Source organism: Bufo gargarizans, chromosome 10 (assembly GCF_014858855.1).
Source record: "Bufo gargarizans isolate SCDJY-AF-19 chromosome 10, ASM1485885v1, whole genome shotgun sequence".
Lineage (NCBI taxonomy): Eukaryota > Metazoa > Chordata > Amphibia > Anura > Bufonidae > Bufo > Bufo gargarizans.
Genome location: NC_058089.1, coordinates 265,624 through 282,157, shown reverse-complemented (window position 1 = coordinate 282,157; position 16,534 = coordinate 265,624). Strand labels below are relative to the sequence as shown.

General features: G+C 52.8%; 1 protein-coding gene across 2 annotated transcripts; it reads right to left on the bottom strand.

Annotated features, from left to right (window-relative positions):
- Nucleotides 1-201: 201 nt before the first annotated feature.
- TMEM41B (transmembrane protein 41B) lies at nt 202-15,914 on the bottom strand. 2 transcript variants are annotated; one of them, XM_044269684.1, is made up of 7 exons: nt 15,705-15,912; nt 10,268-10,385; nt 10,060-10,188; nt 9,719-9,812; nt 9,022-9,126; nt 8,778-8,916; nt 202-1,187 (listed from the first exon to the last, which is right to left on the bottom strand). In XM_044269684.1, exons 1-7 carry the CDS (start codon nt 15,790-15,792, stop codon nt 1,018-1,020), a joined length of 843 nt encoding a protein of 280 aa, XP_044125619.1. In that variant the 5' UTR covers nt 15,793-15,912; the 3' UTR covers nt 202-1,017. The 2 variants fall into 2 exon arrangements, with proteins under 2 accessions (XP_044125619.1, XP_044125620.1); XM_044269685.1 differs by lacking the exon at nt 202-1,187 and adding an exon at nt 1,348-1,749 and having other exon boundaries at nt 15,705-15,914.
- Between the last annotated feature and the right edge of the window lie 620 nt (nt 15,915-16,534).

Sequence of the window (16,534 nt, the reverse complement as noted above, 5' to 3'; positions counted from 1 at the left end):
CCTTTCCCCGCATCATTGTAAATCTAGTTCCCAATCAGTCTCCTTCCCCCTCTGGTAGTAAAGACAATCCTCCGTCTCCTTCCCCTGATGGCAGCAGGACATGTAGTCCTCAGTAAGTTCACCTGCAGACAGTTAATACTTGCTCACAAATCTGCCCTCAGAATCAGTCTCCTTCCCCCTCTGGCAGCTGACATGGTTCAGTACAACGAGAATGATATTTAATGGCGGCCGCTCTACAGGAGACTGAGGCTGCAACCAAGGCCTTTATCGATCACAAACACAAGGAAGCGAGACTGTAAATGAAAGGATGAGACTTTGTGTGAACACTGATGGATCCAATACATACATTGGGGGGGTACAATGCGGTACTGAAGGAATTGCTAACTATGGGGGGCATCACCTCTGCCTGTATCAGAAGACTCCACTAGAGGGCGCCGCAGTGAGAGCCGATAACAGGGGAGGGGGCCTCCAGTGCACCAGTGACAGGGCATACCACGCAGCCCTGATCTTCCTGCGCAGGTTCCCTTTAATTATCACGGCGCAGCTTCAGAGCGCTTTCCTACAGGCAGTCGCCATCCGATCTGCAGAACTGCCCGCCCCATGGATGTTCAAGGAACAATGGCTGCCAGTCCCCTGTGAGCACATGGGGCAGATGACATTAGGCTGCAGAGCTTACACTCAGGTCAGCATCCCCATATAATACGCACGCCCTATGGGATGCAGAGCAGGATCTCGCTTCTGGGCGAGCGCTTCCCGATCCAGGCCCAAATATTAACACTCCAATCATCTTAAAATCAGAAAAAGATTTGACACCATGTCCATCCCCTCCCCCCACGTCACAACCAGAGTCCGCGCTGCGAACCTCAGACAGGAGGGGGCGCCGCAGAGAGGGAAACAGTTCTCAAAATAAATCCATTTACTTTAAAAGGTCCAGAAGTCCATAAAATAAGATCATGTTCCCCGAGTCCTCCCACAGCGTCCTGAGATGGCGGCCGGCAAATCCAGAGGGGGGAACAATCACTCAAATTTCTTTTTAAGTTTGTTTTGAAAAATGGCCGGAAGGATGGAGAGAACGGCGAGGACCATGAGGACGATGACCGAGTTCCAGGACACCGCCTCCCCCGCCGTGGTCAGCTGGTAGAGCGTCGTGCCCGCTTTAATAGCGACAAAGGAGGGAGGAGCCACACCTACAAGAGAGGGGCGGAGCTTAAGATTACATGACGTCACAGCAGCATGAGAGACAACCATTTACTACAACCGTCCAGACCAGCAGAATAGTGAGTGCAGCTCTGGAGTATAATACAGGATGTAACTTAATGATTTTCCTAGTCTACGACGTAAAGTCATAGTTTTATTAAGACACGGAGGCGAATATTGCTTTCTCTTCCTTTACTGATCACCATAGCAGCAAGGAGAAACAAAAAACAAATGCAAATGGTCACCATAGTAACCCATATGTCCCACCCCCTACAGCCCCCATATAAGGCTGTGTCCAAGGTGGCACTTCCTCTTTCTCTGCGAACCAGTCCATAACAACCAATGAACAGCAACTCAGGAACAGTCCAAGAACAATCCGCGTCAACGAAACCCTCAGAATCCAAGCAGGAACTCTCCAGCGACAGGATCCACATCAGGAGACGGACTGGAACCAACATCCAAGACTCCCAGCACATCCAACGTGGAAGCAGCAGGAGCCGAAGGGAACAACCTCATCCAAAACAGGAGCAATCAAGGGCAGGAAGGCTCAACCTGAAAGAACAAGAGAGATAAACACCGATAAAGCGAGGTCATGGCACCAGCCAAAACCCATCTCCAGTGGACACACAGGTCCAGGCCGATGGTAAGCATACAATCAAGCACGAGCACATAATGGCGAACAACTGAACCCCCCAGCGTACCAACAGACCCAAAACCTGCCTACCCACTAAGTAGAGGTAAGCGGCCAAACACACCCCCCCATACAACCAGAGTCCAGGGGAGGGAAGGGAGGGCAATATTCGCCTCCGTGTCTTAATAAAACTATGACTTTACGTCGTAGACTAGGAAAATCATTAAGTTTTACATCAGACACGGAGGCTTCATATTGCTAGTTCAAAGCTGGTTAACCAAGGGATCAAATAAATGAGGAGGAGGACGGAAATAATACTCACGGAACGTGGAGGAACTCGACCAGTCCGCCAATCGTAGGATGTCCTCCAGGCGAGCACCCGAGACCGCCAAGGAGGTAGACGTCGCCCCGCGCGCCGAATGAGCTGTAAACACCGAAGTGTCCACACCGGCAAGAGCCATAACCCATTTTAACCAACGGGCCAAGGTGGGACTAGTCACCGGGCCGAACGGGTGACGGATGGAGAGAAACAACTGCGGCACAGTCGGAGACCTGTGAGGACGAGTCCTGGCCTCGTACTCTTTCAAGCAAGCCACCGGACACAAGGCCGGGGAAGCTGGAAAGCTGGGATACGAGACGACCCGGATGTTCGTCTTCGTGCGTCTAGAAATGTTAAATGACACGCCCTCCGGGGTGAAGGATCTGGCGTCGTGGTCCAGAGCCCGCACATCAGAAACTCTTTTACAAGAAATCAAGCAAAAGAGCGTGAGCAACTTCGCGGAAAGCTGACGTAAGGAAAGGTCAGCATTGGAAGGCCAAGAGGACAAAAAGGTAAGTACCAGGGAAACATCCCAAGTGGAAGAAAACCTCGGGCGGGGAGGCCGAGAAAGACGTGCGCCTCGGAGGAGGCGCGAAACGGAAGGATGCTGTCCAGCCGGAACGCCATCAAACCCTAGGTGCGACGAAGAGATCGCCGAACGAAAAAGGTTGATCGTCCTGTAAGCCTTACCCCCTTCAAACAGAGAGGTGAGGAATTGCAGCAACTGAGCTACAGGAGCTGAAACGGGATCCAGGTCCCGTTCCAGGCACCAGCCAGCCCAAGTTCGCCAGGCCGCCCGATAAGATTTTCGGGTGCCGGGAGCCCAAGCGTCGTCCAAGAGGCGCCTAGCTGCCTCCGAAATTCCGTCGACCGCTCCTGGAGTCCTGAGAGCCGGCAGGCCATCAAACGGAGGGATCCGTCCAGGAGCAGGGGGTGGGGAGTCCCCTGAGGGCAGCGCAGGAGAGAGGTCGGGTTCGGTAGAAGGACTGGGATGTCCACCAGAAGCTCCAGGAGAGACGGGAACCATACCTGAGATTCCCAGAACGGGACTATCGCCACCAACTCCGCCCGATGGCGACGCACTTGGAGAAGCATCCGAGGAATCATCATGAATGGGGGAAAAGCATAGAGAAGGCCGGAGGACCAGTCCTGCAGAAACGCGTCCGCCGCCATCGCCTCCGGATCCGGGCGCCAACTGTAGAACCGAGGGAGGTGAGCGTTGAGCCGGGAGGCGAACAAGTCCACGGAAAAGGGTCCCCATCTGGACGACACCACCGAGAAAATCGACGGGTCCAACTGCCAGTCGCTGCCGTCCGTAAGATGGCGGGAACTCCAATCCGCCCGTACGTTGTGAAGTCCCGGCAGGTACTCGGCTTGCACCATGATGTCCCTGGAGAGACAATACGCCCAAAAATCCTTCGCCAACCCCGCCAGGGTGGCCGACTGGGTTCCGCCCAAACGGTTGATGTAGCGAACCGCTGAAATATTGTCCATCCGGAGACGGATACATGCATTGGCCAAACCGTTGGTAAAACTCTTGACGGCCAAAGAGCCGGCCAGCAACTCTAGGGCATTGATGTGCAAGCGCGTCTCGACCTGCGACCAAGGCCCCCCGGTGGAGACCCCGTCGCAGTGTGCTCCCCAGCCCTGAAGGCTGGCATCCGACTCGATGGTGAACTCCGGCTGGAAGCCAAAAATCGCCCTGCCGTTCCAAGCTTCCAGATTGGCGATCCACCAACGGATCTCTTCCGTGGCCTCCGAATCCAAGGCCACCAAGTCCGCAAAGGAGGCCCCCGAGCGGAGGTGCGCAATCTTCAAGCGCTGCAGGGCCCGGTAATGCAAGGGCGCCGGGAAGACCGCCTGTATGGAGGATGCCAGTAGGCCGATGATGCGGGCTAGATGACGCAGGGACAGGTGGGCACTGGCCAACGCCCGCCGCAGTTCCTTGCGAATGGACCGTAACTTGTCCCCCGGCAGGCTGAGGGATTCCGAGATCGAGTCCACCGTGAAGCCGAGGAAGTCCAACCTCTGGGAGGGAGTGAGCCAAGACTTCTCCAAGTTGAGTAGGAAACCGAGCGACTCCAGGAGATCCGACGTCCATCGGAGGTGTTGCAGCAGCGACGATCTGGACTGATGCATCAGGAGGATGTCGTCCAGATAAATTATGAGGCGCACCCCGCGACTCCTCAGCCAGGCCATGACCGGACGCAGGAGCTTGGTGAAACACCACGGAGCCGACGACAAGCCGAATGGAAGGCATGTGAATCTCCAAACCTCGCCCTTCCAGAGGAAACGAAGGAGATCCCTGGACTGGGGGGCCACCGAGACCGTCAGGTACGCGTCCTTCAGATCCAGCTTCACGAGCCAATCCCCGGGGGAGAGGAGGTCCCGAAGTAGATGGATGCCCTCCATCTTGAAGTGACGGTACCGCACGATGCTGTTTAGCGCCCGGAGATTGATGACGGGACGCATCTGCCCCCCTTTCTTCTGGACTAAGAAAATGTTGCTTATCACCCCCCTTGAGTGACCGTGAGCTCTCTCTATGGCCCCCTTGAGGAAAAGGGAAGAGAGCTCCTCGTCCACCCGAGCGGAGTCCGATCCCCTCCGCAGAGGGGCCGGCGGGAGCTGCACCGAGCAAGGGGCGTCTATGAGCTCTATGGAGAAGCCCCTGACCGTCCCCAGAACCCACGGGTCTGATGTGATTAGTTCCCAAGCGGGTAAAAAATGCCGAAGCCTGCCCCCTACATAAGGTACCGAAGAATCCCCGACCGGGGTCTGACTTACCGGAAGACTTGCGGGGAGCCGTGTTTCCTCGGAAGGAACGGGAGCGCCATTGTCCCCCTCTGGATGGGAAGAACGTCTGGGGAGACCGCTGGTCTTGAAACGCAGCTCGCTGGGAGAAGGAGCCTCTGGAAACACCCCTGCCTCGGGTGCTGGAACGGCCGGACAGACGGCCCCTGTTGCTGCCGGCCCTGTGAGAGACCCGGCCCTGGAAGACTTTGCGCATAGTGGCCTGCGCCTTGTCCAGAGCGGAAAACGTGCCGACGAAGCGGCTGAGGTCCTTAATAAAGGAGTCCCCAAAAAGTAGGCCTTCCGCCTCTTTGCCCGTCTCCGTCTGGGCGAGATTGATGAGCTTGGGGTCTATCCTAAGCAGGATGGCCTTGCGCCTCTCCACAGATAGGGACGCATTGGTTCCCCCGGCGATGCAAATCGCCCTCTGGGCCCAGCCCGTGAGCTCCTCCGGGTCAATGTGGGAACCCTCCTGTCTGGCGGACTCCGCCAACTCCATGATCTTTGCCAGTGGGCCGAAAATATCCAGAAGCTTATCCTGGCAGCCTCTAAGGGCCGAATCTAGACCCTTCTTGGCATTCCACCCAGACTTAGACAAAAACTGGGTCATCTTTGGGTCCACGACGGGCGTGTCGCAGACCTTATGGGGTATAATGGGCCGAGGGCACTCAGCCCGTAGTTTACTGCGCGCCTCTTTGGACAGAGGACGGCGGGCCCAATGCTCCAGATAGCTACTAATCTGGGACTCGGGGAGCCACTCCGCTGATCTGGGATGATGGAGGGCCTCAGGGTCAAACATGGGGGCCCCGGAGGAGTCCAAAGGTAAATTGTCAGCTGAGGTAGTGGAGGAACCTCTAGCTAAAGGCATAGCAGGGGGAGTGGCAATGGGGTCGGACCCCCGAGGGGAGTCATCCTCCACAGAAAAATCAGAAGCCTCTGCTGGATCCTCCGGGCCCGAACCCAGATCCGAGTCAGAGACGGCATCTGCTAGGGCTCTAGCGTGCTTCCACACCCGCGATTTGTCAGCCTGGCGGGGACAAGCTCTCTTACGCGACCTCAGCGCGTCGTCTGTGGTGGTCATCAACCCACCGGTCATCGTCTCCTGTCCAACAGGAGGTTCAGCAGCAAAAGAGTGCTGTGCAGTCTCAGGTGGAGCCAGTCTGGCCCCAGCTAGGGGGTGTGCAGACAGGGCCTGGGAGATGGTCTGGGACAAAACCGTGGACATGGACCCCATGGCCTGCAGGATTGCATCAGACACAGAGCGCTGGATGAGTTGCGCCTGTGAGTCTGAGCCAGGGGGACTAATATTGCCAGAGGTTCCACCCCTAGGGGGAGATTGGGCCGAGGGGTCCATGCTGCTTAAGCAAAAGAAACAGGGCACCTGTAAAGAGAGGGCAAAGAGGAGAGCCGGAGGCCAAGAAAAACGCAGCGCCAGGTAACTAAGGGGTTAATCACCCCAGGAGCGAGAGGACAGGAGCGCTAATACAGAGGAACCGGCAGCCGTCACGCAGGAGACCGGATGAAGCGAGATCTCGCGGGAACGGGAACCAAAATGGCCGCCGGAATCTCGCGAGATCTCGCTCCAGTCAGCCAGAGCGAGCGCGAAAGCGGGAAGAAAAAGGGCGCCGACCAGAGCGAAGACGCGCGCAAGGTGAGGGGCGTGCCTGAGGGGAGAGCCCAGCACAGGGGAGGTAAAATGGCGGCGAGGCCAGAGAATCGGCCCGGCACTGTGTGGAGTCCCAAGTAAAAGTCCCAGGGGATAAACAAAGTTAGACCACCGAAGCGACGGCACTGCACATAACCCTGCTCCCTGCTGTAGCAGAGAGGGGATGAGCGGAAGGGGCCCCAGGGAAAACGCCGCGCACGATCAGGTCCCAGAACTACTGGGGTAGGCAGAGGATGCCCCGACAGGGGAACAAAGATAAAATATATCTTTATATCTCGCTGCCTAAACGTCAACACCTAAAGGAGAAAACAAAACCCCAGGGGAGAAATATAACCCGGGGAATAGCCAGAATTAAACACTTAGGGAATAACAGCCAGCAGATAAAATAAAATGTCACTTATCTGGTGAGCAGCAAGAAAGAGGAAGTGCCACCTTGGACACAGCCTTATATGGGGGCTGTAGGGGGTGGGACATATGGGTTACTATGGTGACCATTTGCATTTGTTTTTTGTTTCTCCTTGCTGCTATGGTGATCAGTAAAGGAAGAGAAAGCAATATGAAGCCTCCGTGTCTGATGTAAAACTCAGGATCAGTACAGGATAAGTAATGTATGTACACAGTGACTGCACCAGGAGAATAGTGAGTGCAGCTCTGGAGTATAATACAGGATGTAACTCAGGATCAGTACAGGATAAGTAATGTATGTACACAGTGACTGCACCAGCAGAATAGTGAGTGCAGCTCTGGAGTATAATACAGGATGTAACTCAGGATCAGTACAGGATAAGTAATGTATGTACACAGTGACTGCACCAGGAGAATAGTGAGTGCAGCTCTGGAGTATAATACAGGATGTAACTCAGGATCAGTACAGGATAAGTAATGTATGTACACGGTGACTGCACCAGCAGAATAGTGAGTGCAGCTCTGGAGTATAATACAGGATGTAACTGAGGATCAGTACAGGATAAGTAATGTATGTACACGGTGACTGCACCAGCAGAATAGTGAGTGCAGCTCTGGAGTATAATACAGGAGGTAACTCAGGGTCAGTACAGGATAAGTAATGTATGTACACAGTGACTGCACCAGCAGAATAGTGAGTGCAGCTCTGGAGTATAATACAGGATGTAACTCAGGATCAGTACAGGATAAGTAATGTATGTACACAGTGACTGCACCAGCAGAATAGTGAGTGCAGCTCTGGAGTATAATACAGGATGTAACTCAGGATCAGTACAGGATAAGTAATGTATGTGCACAGTGACTGCACCAGCAGAATAGTGAGTGCAGCTCTGGAGTATAATACAGGATGTAACTCAGGATCAGTACAGGATAAGTAATGTATGTGCACAGTGACTGCACCAGCAGAATAGTGAGTGCAGCTCTGGAGTATAATACAGGCGGTAACTCAGGGTCAGTACAGGATAAGTAATGTATGTACACAGTGACTGCACCAGCAGAATAGTGAGTGCAGCTCTGGAGTATAATACAGAATGTAACTCAGGATCAGTACAGGATAAGTAATGTGCAGAATAGTGAGTGCAGCTCTGGAGGATAATACAGGATGTAACTCAGGATCAGTACAGGATAAGTAATGTATGTACACAGTGACTGCACCAGTAGAATAGTGAGTGCAGCTCTGGAGTATAATACAGAATGTAACTCAGGATCAGTACAGGATAAGTAATGTGCAGAATAGTGAGTGCAGCTCTGGAGGATAATACAGGATGTAACTCAGGATCAGTACAGGATAAGTAATGTGCAGAATAGTGAGTGCAGCTCTGGAGTATAATACAGGATGTAACTCAGGATAAGTAATGTATGTACACAGTGACTGCACCAGCAGAATAGTGAGTGCAGCTCTGGAGTATAATACAGAATGTAACTCAGGATCAGTACAGGATAAGTAATGTGCAGAATAGTGAGTGCAGCTCTGGAGGATAATACAGGATGTAACTCAGGATCAGTACAGGATAAGTAATGTGCAGAATAGTGAGTGCAGCTCTGGAGTATAATACAGGATGTAACTCAGGATAAGTAATGTATGTACACAGTGACTGCACCAGCAGAATAGTGAGTGCAGCTCTGGAGTACAATACAGGATAAATAACGTAATGTATGCACAGTGATTCCTCTCCTCCACTGGATGGCGCTCTGGTTACAGCTCTCACCTAGAAATGTTCCCAGGAAGAAGACTTTGAGGGGGACGTTGATAATGGGGGACGTGATGTTGATGAACCAGTTTGGCAGGAACGGTGTTATCCGCAGGAAGATGATATAATTGATGAGATGATCCCGATGCCGCTCCACCTGGAGACAGAACAGAGATCCTCAGCAGATCACATTGCGGAATCGGAGATCACGGGAGGATCACGTTACACATTCGTCTCTCCGCTGGATTGTCCGGGCACTTACCTGCTGCGACCATTTCACCACCTTCTCCGTCAGATACTTGTAAACCACCGGCCGCCCAACGAGGTAAGACAGGAGGTAGCAGAAGGAGGCGCCCAGACCGGAGCACTGAAAGAGAGGGGAGAGTAAGTGCCCCTCGTCAGGAGGGTCGGATCAAGAAGCCTCAGCATCCACACCAAACAGGGAACCACAAGACTTCTGGAGGCAGCTCTGGCTGTGACTGGAGTGTAAGAAAGACACAATGGAGGCAGCTCTGGCTGTGACTGGAGTGTAAGGAAGACACAATGGAGGCAGCTCTGGCTGTGACTGGAGTGTAAGGCCTCATACACAAGACCGTTCATTTTTTTCGGTCCACAAAAAACGGAAGCCGTCCGTGTGCCTTCCGCAATTTGCGGAACGGTCGGCCCATTGTAGAAATCCCATTGTACGCAAAACAGACAAGAATAGGACATGTTCTATTTTTTTTTATTTTTTTTATTAGATTTTTGCGGGGCTTCGTAACGGAGTGCTGTCTGCATCTTTTGCGGCCCCATTAAAGTCAATGGGTCCGCATCCAAGCCGCAGACCCAAACAATGGTCGTGTGCATGAGGCCGAAGACATGATGGATGCAGCTCTGGCTGTGACTGGAGTGTAATGATGATTGTTCTCACCGCCACAATCAAGAATTTAACATCATAAGCATCAGAGACAAAAACTCACCAGACACACCAGAAACAGGGCCAGGGGGAAGGGGTAGAGGAATCCGGAGAGGATGCTGAGGAATATGGAGCCCGGGATAGCGAACGTCTGCAGACTGGACAGGTAAGGGTTAAGGAGAAGACGCAGCAGAGGGTGAAGGAGGCACTCCGCACGACCAGAGGAGCGGGATCTCAGCGCTGGATGCGGCTTGGGATTAAGGTGGCCAAATACCGGATTCCCCAGGAGCCTCACAGACCCGGGTGACAGGAGTCCATTCCCTGCACTGCCCATAAATAGAAGGCCAGACCTGCAGTGAGGACTGACACGTGAGCAGAGTGGGCTGTAACTTCCATGAAGGATACAAGACGTAGGTGGTGAAGTATGCCACCAACACCTCCACGTAGAAGGTGTCCTTGTACTTGGAGAGCACCATCCCCAGCGCCTTGGCGTCGTCCATGTCCCGCGGGATCTTTATCTTCTCTCTCTCTTCTCTGCGCGGAGGGAAAGAAGAAGAAGATGACATAATCTGCACATAAAGATGGCGGCGCTCCGTGCTCGGGTGACACTTACTCGCTGAGCTGCGGGAAATGCTTGTAGACCAGGAACATGATGAAGGCAGCGGAGAGGAAGATGGAGACCAGGATGAGGAGCGAGGCGCGGGCCGAGCCGCCTTCCGACTGCGCCTTCCCTGCAACACAGAACGGCCACAATTATCCCCCAGACTCAGATTACACCCCCCCAGGCCCATATTACAGGGTGCGCCCCCCCCACACACACCCAGGGCCCATATTACAGGGTGCGCCCCCCCACACACACCCAGGGCCCATATTACAGGGTGCGCCCCCCCCACACACACCCAGGGCCCATATTACAGGGTGCGCGCCCCCCCCCCCCCACACACCCAGGGCCCATATTACAGGGTGCGCCCCCCCCACACACACCCAGGGCCCATATTACAGGGTGCGCGCCCCCCCCCACACACCCAGGGCCCATATTACAGGGTGCGCCCCCCCCCCCCACACACACCCAGGGCCCATATTACAGGGTGCGCCCCCCCCCCCCCACACACCCAGGGCCCATATTACAGGGTGCGCCCCCCCCCCCCCACACACACACCCAGGGCCCATATTACAGCCCCCTCCAACCCTGGATTATATTAGTATCAGAAAGCTGCTGCAGTTCCCAATGTACAGTAAGCAGAAGCTTCTGTTATCTACAGCCCGGGGATCTAAGCAACCGCAGCGCGTCAAATGTGATGAAATAACGTAATAAAAACGGGAAATGGCTCAAAAATCCACGACCATTAACTACACAAGAGAAGCAGCATAAAAACATGGGCAGCGGGAGACCTCTTAAAGGTCCAGCAACCCTGATGTCTGCAGTTTAAAATACAGCAGTGTTATAGTATAAATGGCTGATAACAGGGGGCAATAGACTGTATTCTCCTGTCCTACAGTCATCCTCTCCCCTGAAATGGCTGATAACAGGGGGCAATAGACTGTATTCTCCTGTCCTACAGTCATCCTCTCCCCTGAAATGGCTGATAACAGGGGGCAATAGACTGTATTCTCCTGTCCTACAGTCATCCTCTCCCCTGAAATGTCTGATAACAGGGGGCAATAGATTGTATTCTCCTGTCCTACAGTCATCCTCCCCCTGAAATGGCTGATAACAGGGAGCAATAGACTGTATTCTCCTGTCCTACAGTCATCCTCTCCCCTGAAATGGCTGATAACAGGGAGCAATAGACTGTATTCTCCTGTCCTATAGTCGTCCTCTCCCCTGAAATGGCTGATAACAGGGGGAAATAGACTGTATTCTCCTGTCCTACAGTCATCCTCTCCCCTGAAATGGCTGATAACAGGGGGCAATAGACTGTATTCTCCTGTCCTACAGTCATCCTCTCCCCTGAAATGGCTGATAACAGGGGGCAATAGACTGTATTCTCCTGTCCTACAGTCATCCTCTCCCCTGAAATGGCTGATAACAGGGAGCAATAGACTGTATTCTCCTGTCCTACAGTCATCCTCTCCCCTGAAATGGCTGATAACAGGGGGCAATAGACTGTATTCTCCTGTCCTACAGTCATCCTCTCCCCTGAAATGGCTGATAACAGAGGAGCAATAGACTGTATTCTCCTGTCCTACAGTCGTCCTCTCCCCTGAAATGGCTGATAACAGAGAGCAATAGACTGTATTCTCCTGTCCTACAGTCGTCCTCTCCCCTGAAATGGCTGATAACAGAGAGCAATAGACTGTATTCTCCTGTCCTACAGTCATCCTCTCCCCTGAAATGGCTGATAACAGAGAGCAATAGACTGTATTCTCCTGTCCTACAGTCGTCCTCTCCCCTGAAATGGCTGATAACAGGGGGCAATAGACTGTATTCTCCTGTCCTACAGTCATCCTCTCCCCTGAAATGGCTGATAACAGGGGGCAATAGACTGTATTCTCCTGTCCTACAGTCATCCTCTCCCCTGAAATGGCTGATAACAGGGGCAATAGACTGTATTCTCCTGTCCTACAGTCATCCTCTCCCCTGAAATGGCTGATAACAGGGGCAATAGACTGTATTCTCCTGTCCTACAGTCATCCTCCCCCTGAAATGGCTGATAACAGGGGCAATAGACTGTATTCTCCTGTCCTACAGTCATCCTCCCCCTGAAATGGCTGATAACAGGGGGCAATAGACTGTATTCTCCTGTCCTACAGTCATCCTCTCCCCTGAAATGGCTGATAACAGGGGGCAATAGACTGTATTCTCCTGTCCTACAGTCATCCTCTCCCCTGAAATGGCTGATAACAGGGAGCAATAGACTGTATTCTCCTGTCCTACAGTCATCCTCTCCCCTGAAATGGCTGATAACAGGGGCAATAGACTGTATTCTCCTGTCCTACAGTCATCCTCTCCCCTGAAATGGCTGATAACAGGGGCAATAGACTGTATTCTCCTGTCCTACAGTCATCCTCTCCCCTGAAATGGCTGATAACAGGGGGCAATAGACTGTATTCTCCTGTCCTACAGTCATCCTCTCCCCTGAAATGGCTGATAACAGGGGGCAATAGACTGTATTCTCCTGTCCTACAGTCATCCTCCCCCCTGAAATGGCTGATAACAGGGGGCAATAGACTGTATTCTCCTGTCCTACAGTCATCCTCCCCCCTGAAATGGCTGATAACAGGGGGCAATAGACTGTATTCTCCTGTCCTACAGTCATCCTCTCCCCTGACATGGCTGATAACAGGGAGCAATAGACTGTAATCTCCTGTCCTACAGTCATCCTCTCCCCTGACATGGCTGATAACAGGGAGCAATAGACTGTATTCTCCTGTCCTACAGTCATCCTCTCCCCTGAAATGGCTGATAACAGGGAGCAATAGACTGTATTCTCCTGTCCTACAGTCATCCTCTCCCCTGAAATGGCTGATAACAGGAGGCAATAGACTGTATTCTCCTGTCCTACAGTCATCCTCTCTCCTGATATGGCTGATAACAGGGGGCAATAGACTGTATTCTCCTGTCCTACAGTCGTCCTCTCCCCTGAAATGGCTGATAACAGGGGGCAATAGACTGTATTCTCCTGTCCTACAGTCATCCTCTCCCCTGAAATGGCTGATAACAGGGGGCAATAGACTGTATTCTCCTGTCCTACAGTCATCCTCTCCGCTGAAATGGCTGATAACAGGGAGCAATAGACTGTATTCTCCTGTCCTACAGTCATCCTCTCCGCTGAAATGGCTGATAACAGGGAGCAATAGACTGTATTCTCCTGTCCTACAGTCATCCTCTGCCCTGAAATGGCTGATAACAGGGGGCAATAGACTGTATTCTCCTGCCCTACAGTCATCCTCTCCCCTGAAATGGCTGATAACAGGGGGCAATAGACTGTATTCTCCTGTCCTACAGTCATCCTCCCCCCTGAAATGGCTGATAACAGGGGGCAATAGACTGTATTCTCCTGTCCTACAGTCATCCTCTCCCCTGAAATGGCTGATAACAGGGGGCAATAGACTGTATTCTCCTGTCCTACAGTCATCCTCTTCCCTGAAATGGCTGATAACAGGGAGCAATAGACTGTATTCTCCTGTCCTACAGTCATCCTCTCCCCTGACATGGCTGATAACAGGAGGCAATAGACTGTATTCTCCTGTCCTACAGTCATCCTCTCCCCTGAAATGGCTGATAACAGGGGGCAATAGACTGTATTCTGTCCTACAGTCATCCTCTCCCCTGACATGGCTGATAACAGGGGGCAATAGACTGTATTCTCCTGTCCTACAGTCATCCTCTCCCCTGAAATGGCTGATAACAGGAGGCAATTGACTGTATTCTCCTGTCCTACAGTCATCCTCTCCCCTGAAATGGCTGATAACAGGGGGCAATAGATTGTATTCTCCTGTCCTACAGTCATCCTCTCCCCTGAAATGGCTGATAACAGGGGGCAATAGACTGTATTCTCCTGTCCTACAGTCATCCTCTCCCCTGACATGGCTGATAACAGGAGGCAATAGACTGTATTCTCCTGTCCTACAGTCATCCTCCCCCCCCTGAAATGGCTGATAACGGGGGGCAATAGACTGTATTCTCCTGTCCTACAGTCATCCTCTCCCCTGAAATGGCTGATAACAGGAGGCAATAGACTGTATTCTCCTGTCCTACAGTCATCCTCTCCCCTGAAATGGCTGATAACAGGGGGCAATAGATTGTATTCTCCTGTCCTACAGTCATCCTCTCCCCTGAAATGGCTGATAACAGGGGGCAATAGACTGTATTCTCCTGTCCTACAGTCATCCTCTCCCCTGAAATGGCTGATAACAGGGGGCAATAGACTGTATTCTCCTGTCCTACAGTCATCCTCCCCCCTGAAATGGCTGATAACAGGGGGCAATAGACTGTATTCTCCTGTCCTACAGTCATCCTCTCCCCTGAAATGGCTGATAACAGGGGGCAATAGACTGTATTCTCCTGTCCTACAGTCATCCTCTTCCCTGAAATGGCTGATAACAGGGAGCAATAGACTGTATTCTCCTGTCCTACAGTCATCCTCTCCCCTGACATGGCTGATAACAGGAGGCAATAGACTGTATTCTCCTGTCCTACAGTCATCCTCTCCCCTGAAATGGCTGATAACAGGAGGCAATAGACTGTATTCTCCTGTCCTACAGTCATCCTCTCCCCTGAAATGGCTGATAACAGGGGGCAATAGATTGTATTCTCCTGTCCTACAGTCATCCTCTCCCCTGAAATGGCTGATAACAGGGGGCAATAGACTGTATTCTCCTGTCCTACAGTCATCCTCTCCCCTGAAATGGGTGATAACAGGGAGCAATAGACTGTATTCTCCTGTCCTACAGTCATCCTCCCCCTGAAATGGGTGATAACAGGGGGCAATAGACTGTATTCTCCTGTCCTACAGTCATCCTCTCCCCTGAAATGGCTGATAACAGGGAGCAATAGACTGTATTCTCCTGTCCTACAGTATCCTCTCCTCTGAAATGGCTGATAACAGGGGGCAATAGACTGTATTCTCCTGTCCTACAGTCATCCTCTCCCCTGAAATGGCTGATGAATCCTAGAATCCATTGTGTGCAGCGGTTCCTGCGGTGACCTTTGACCCGGCGGATCCCTGGGATCTGTGGGCGGAGGAATCTGGTCCCGGATCCGGTTCAGCAGGAAGGCTCGGAGTGCAGGGAATGTACGGAGCGCCATCACATGAGCCTGCGGCTGCCACACAGCTTGCTGGGACTTGTTGTCCACCAGCAGCAGATACAGGCGAGGCTCAGTGCAGCTGGTCTAATAATGATAAATGCCCGGTATTACTCCGCTGTGAGAGTCCAGGCCTCCTGGAGGACACCCTGGGCCCCTACCCTCAGGACCCCCCAGAAGGTTCCTCCGACCCACTACATAGAGGAGCCAATACTCCGAGAGATGACGTCACTATCAGTAGGTGGGAGACTTGTGACGTCACAGTCGGAGGTCACACCGAGCAGCAGGGGTCCCTTCTCACCTTGGAGCAGTTTCTCCTTCTCTTCCAGGCAGCTTTCGGGACTCTGCTCCGCCGCCGTGGCGGCTCCTGCGGTCCGAGGCCTGACCATGACAAGAAATGAGCCCCCCCTAAAATTGCCGGTACCCGGCGAAGTCTCCGAGATCTGACAGCCGACACTTCCGCCTGCGCAGGACCTTTCAGTGCCGGGTGCAAGTAGTACGCATGCGCCGGCATCACCATGGCAGCGGGACGAATCCGGAAATCCGGTGGACGCTCTGGGCGGAGAGTCGTGTCTCCATGGTTTATCTGACGCTCTGTTTGCTGGAGCGGTTCTCTGTGGTACCGTGTCAGATATTAGTCACCTGTTCACACTGCGACTTTCAGCTCAAGTGGAGCAAAACTTTAAGGCTAGGTCTACACGACGACATTTGTCGCGCGACAAAAAGTCGCGCGACAGATAGGGCGCAACAGTTGTCGCGCGACATTTTGTTGCACTAATGTCGCGCGACAATTTTTATAATGGCAGTCTATGGTGTCGCACTGCAACATGCGACATGTTGCGACTGCGACGCGACAGTCGCAGAAAAATCCATCTTGAATGGACTTTCTGCGACTGTCGCGTCGCAGTCGCAGCATGTCGCATGTTGCAGTGCGACACCATAGACTGCCATTATAAAAATTGTCGTGCGACATTGGTGCAACAAAATGTCGCGCGACAAATGTCGTCGTGTAGACCTAGCCTAAGGCCGGGGCTACGCGGTGTCGCGCTACATTGTACGGCTCGGTCTACACGACATTTGTCGCGCATCAAGTTTAAGGCTAGGTCCATATCTGCACGTCATGTTACTTTG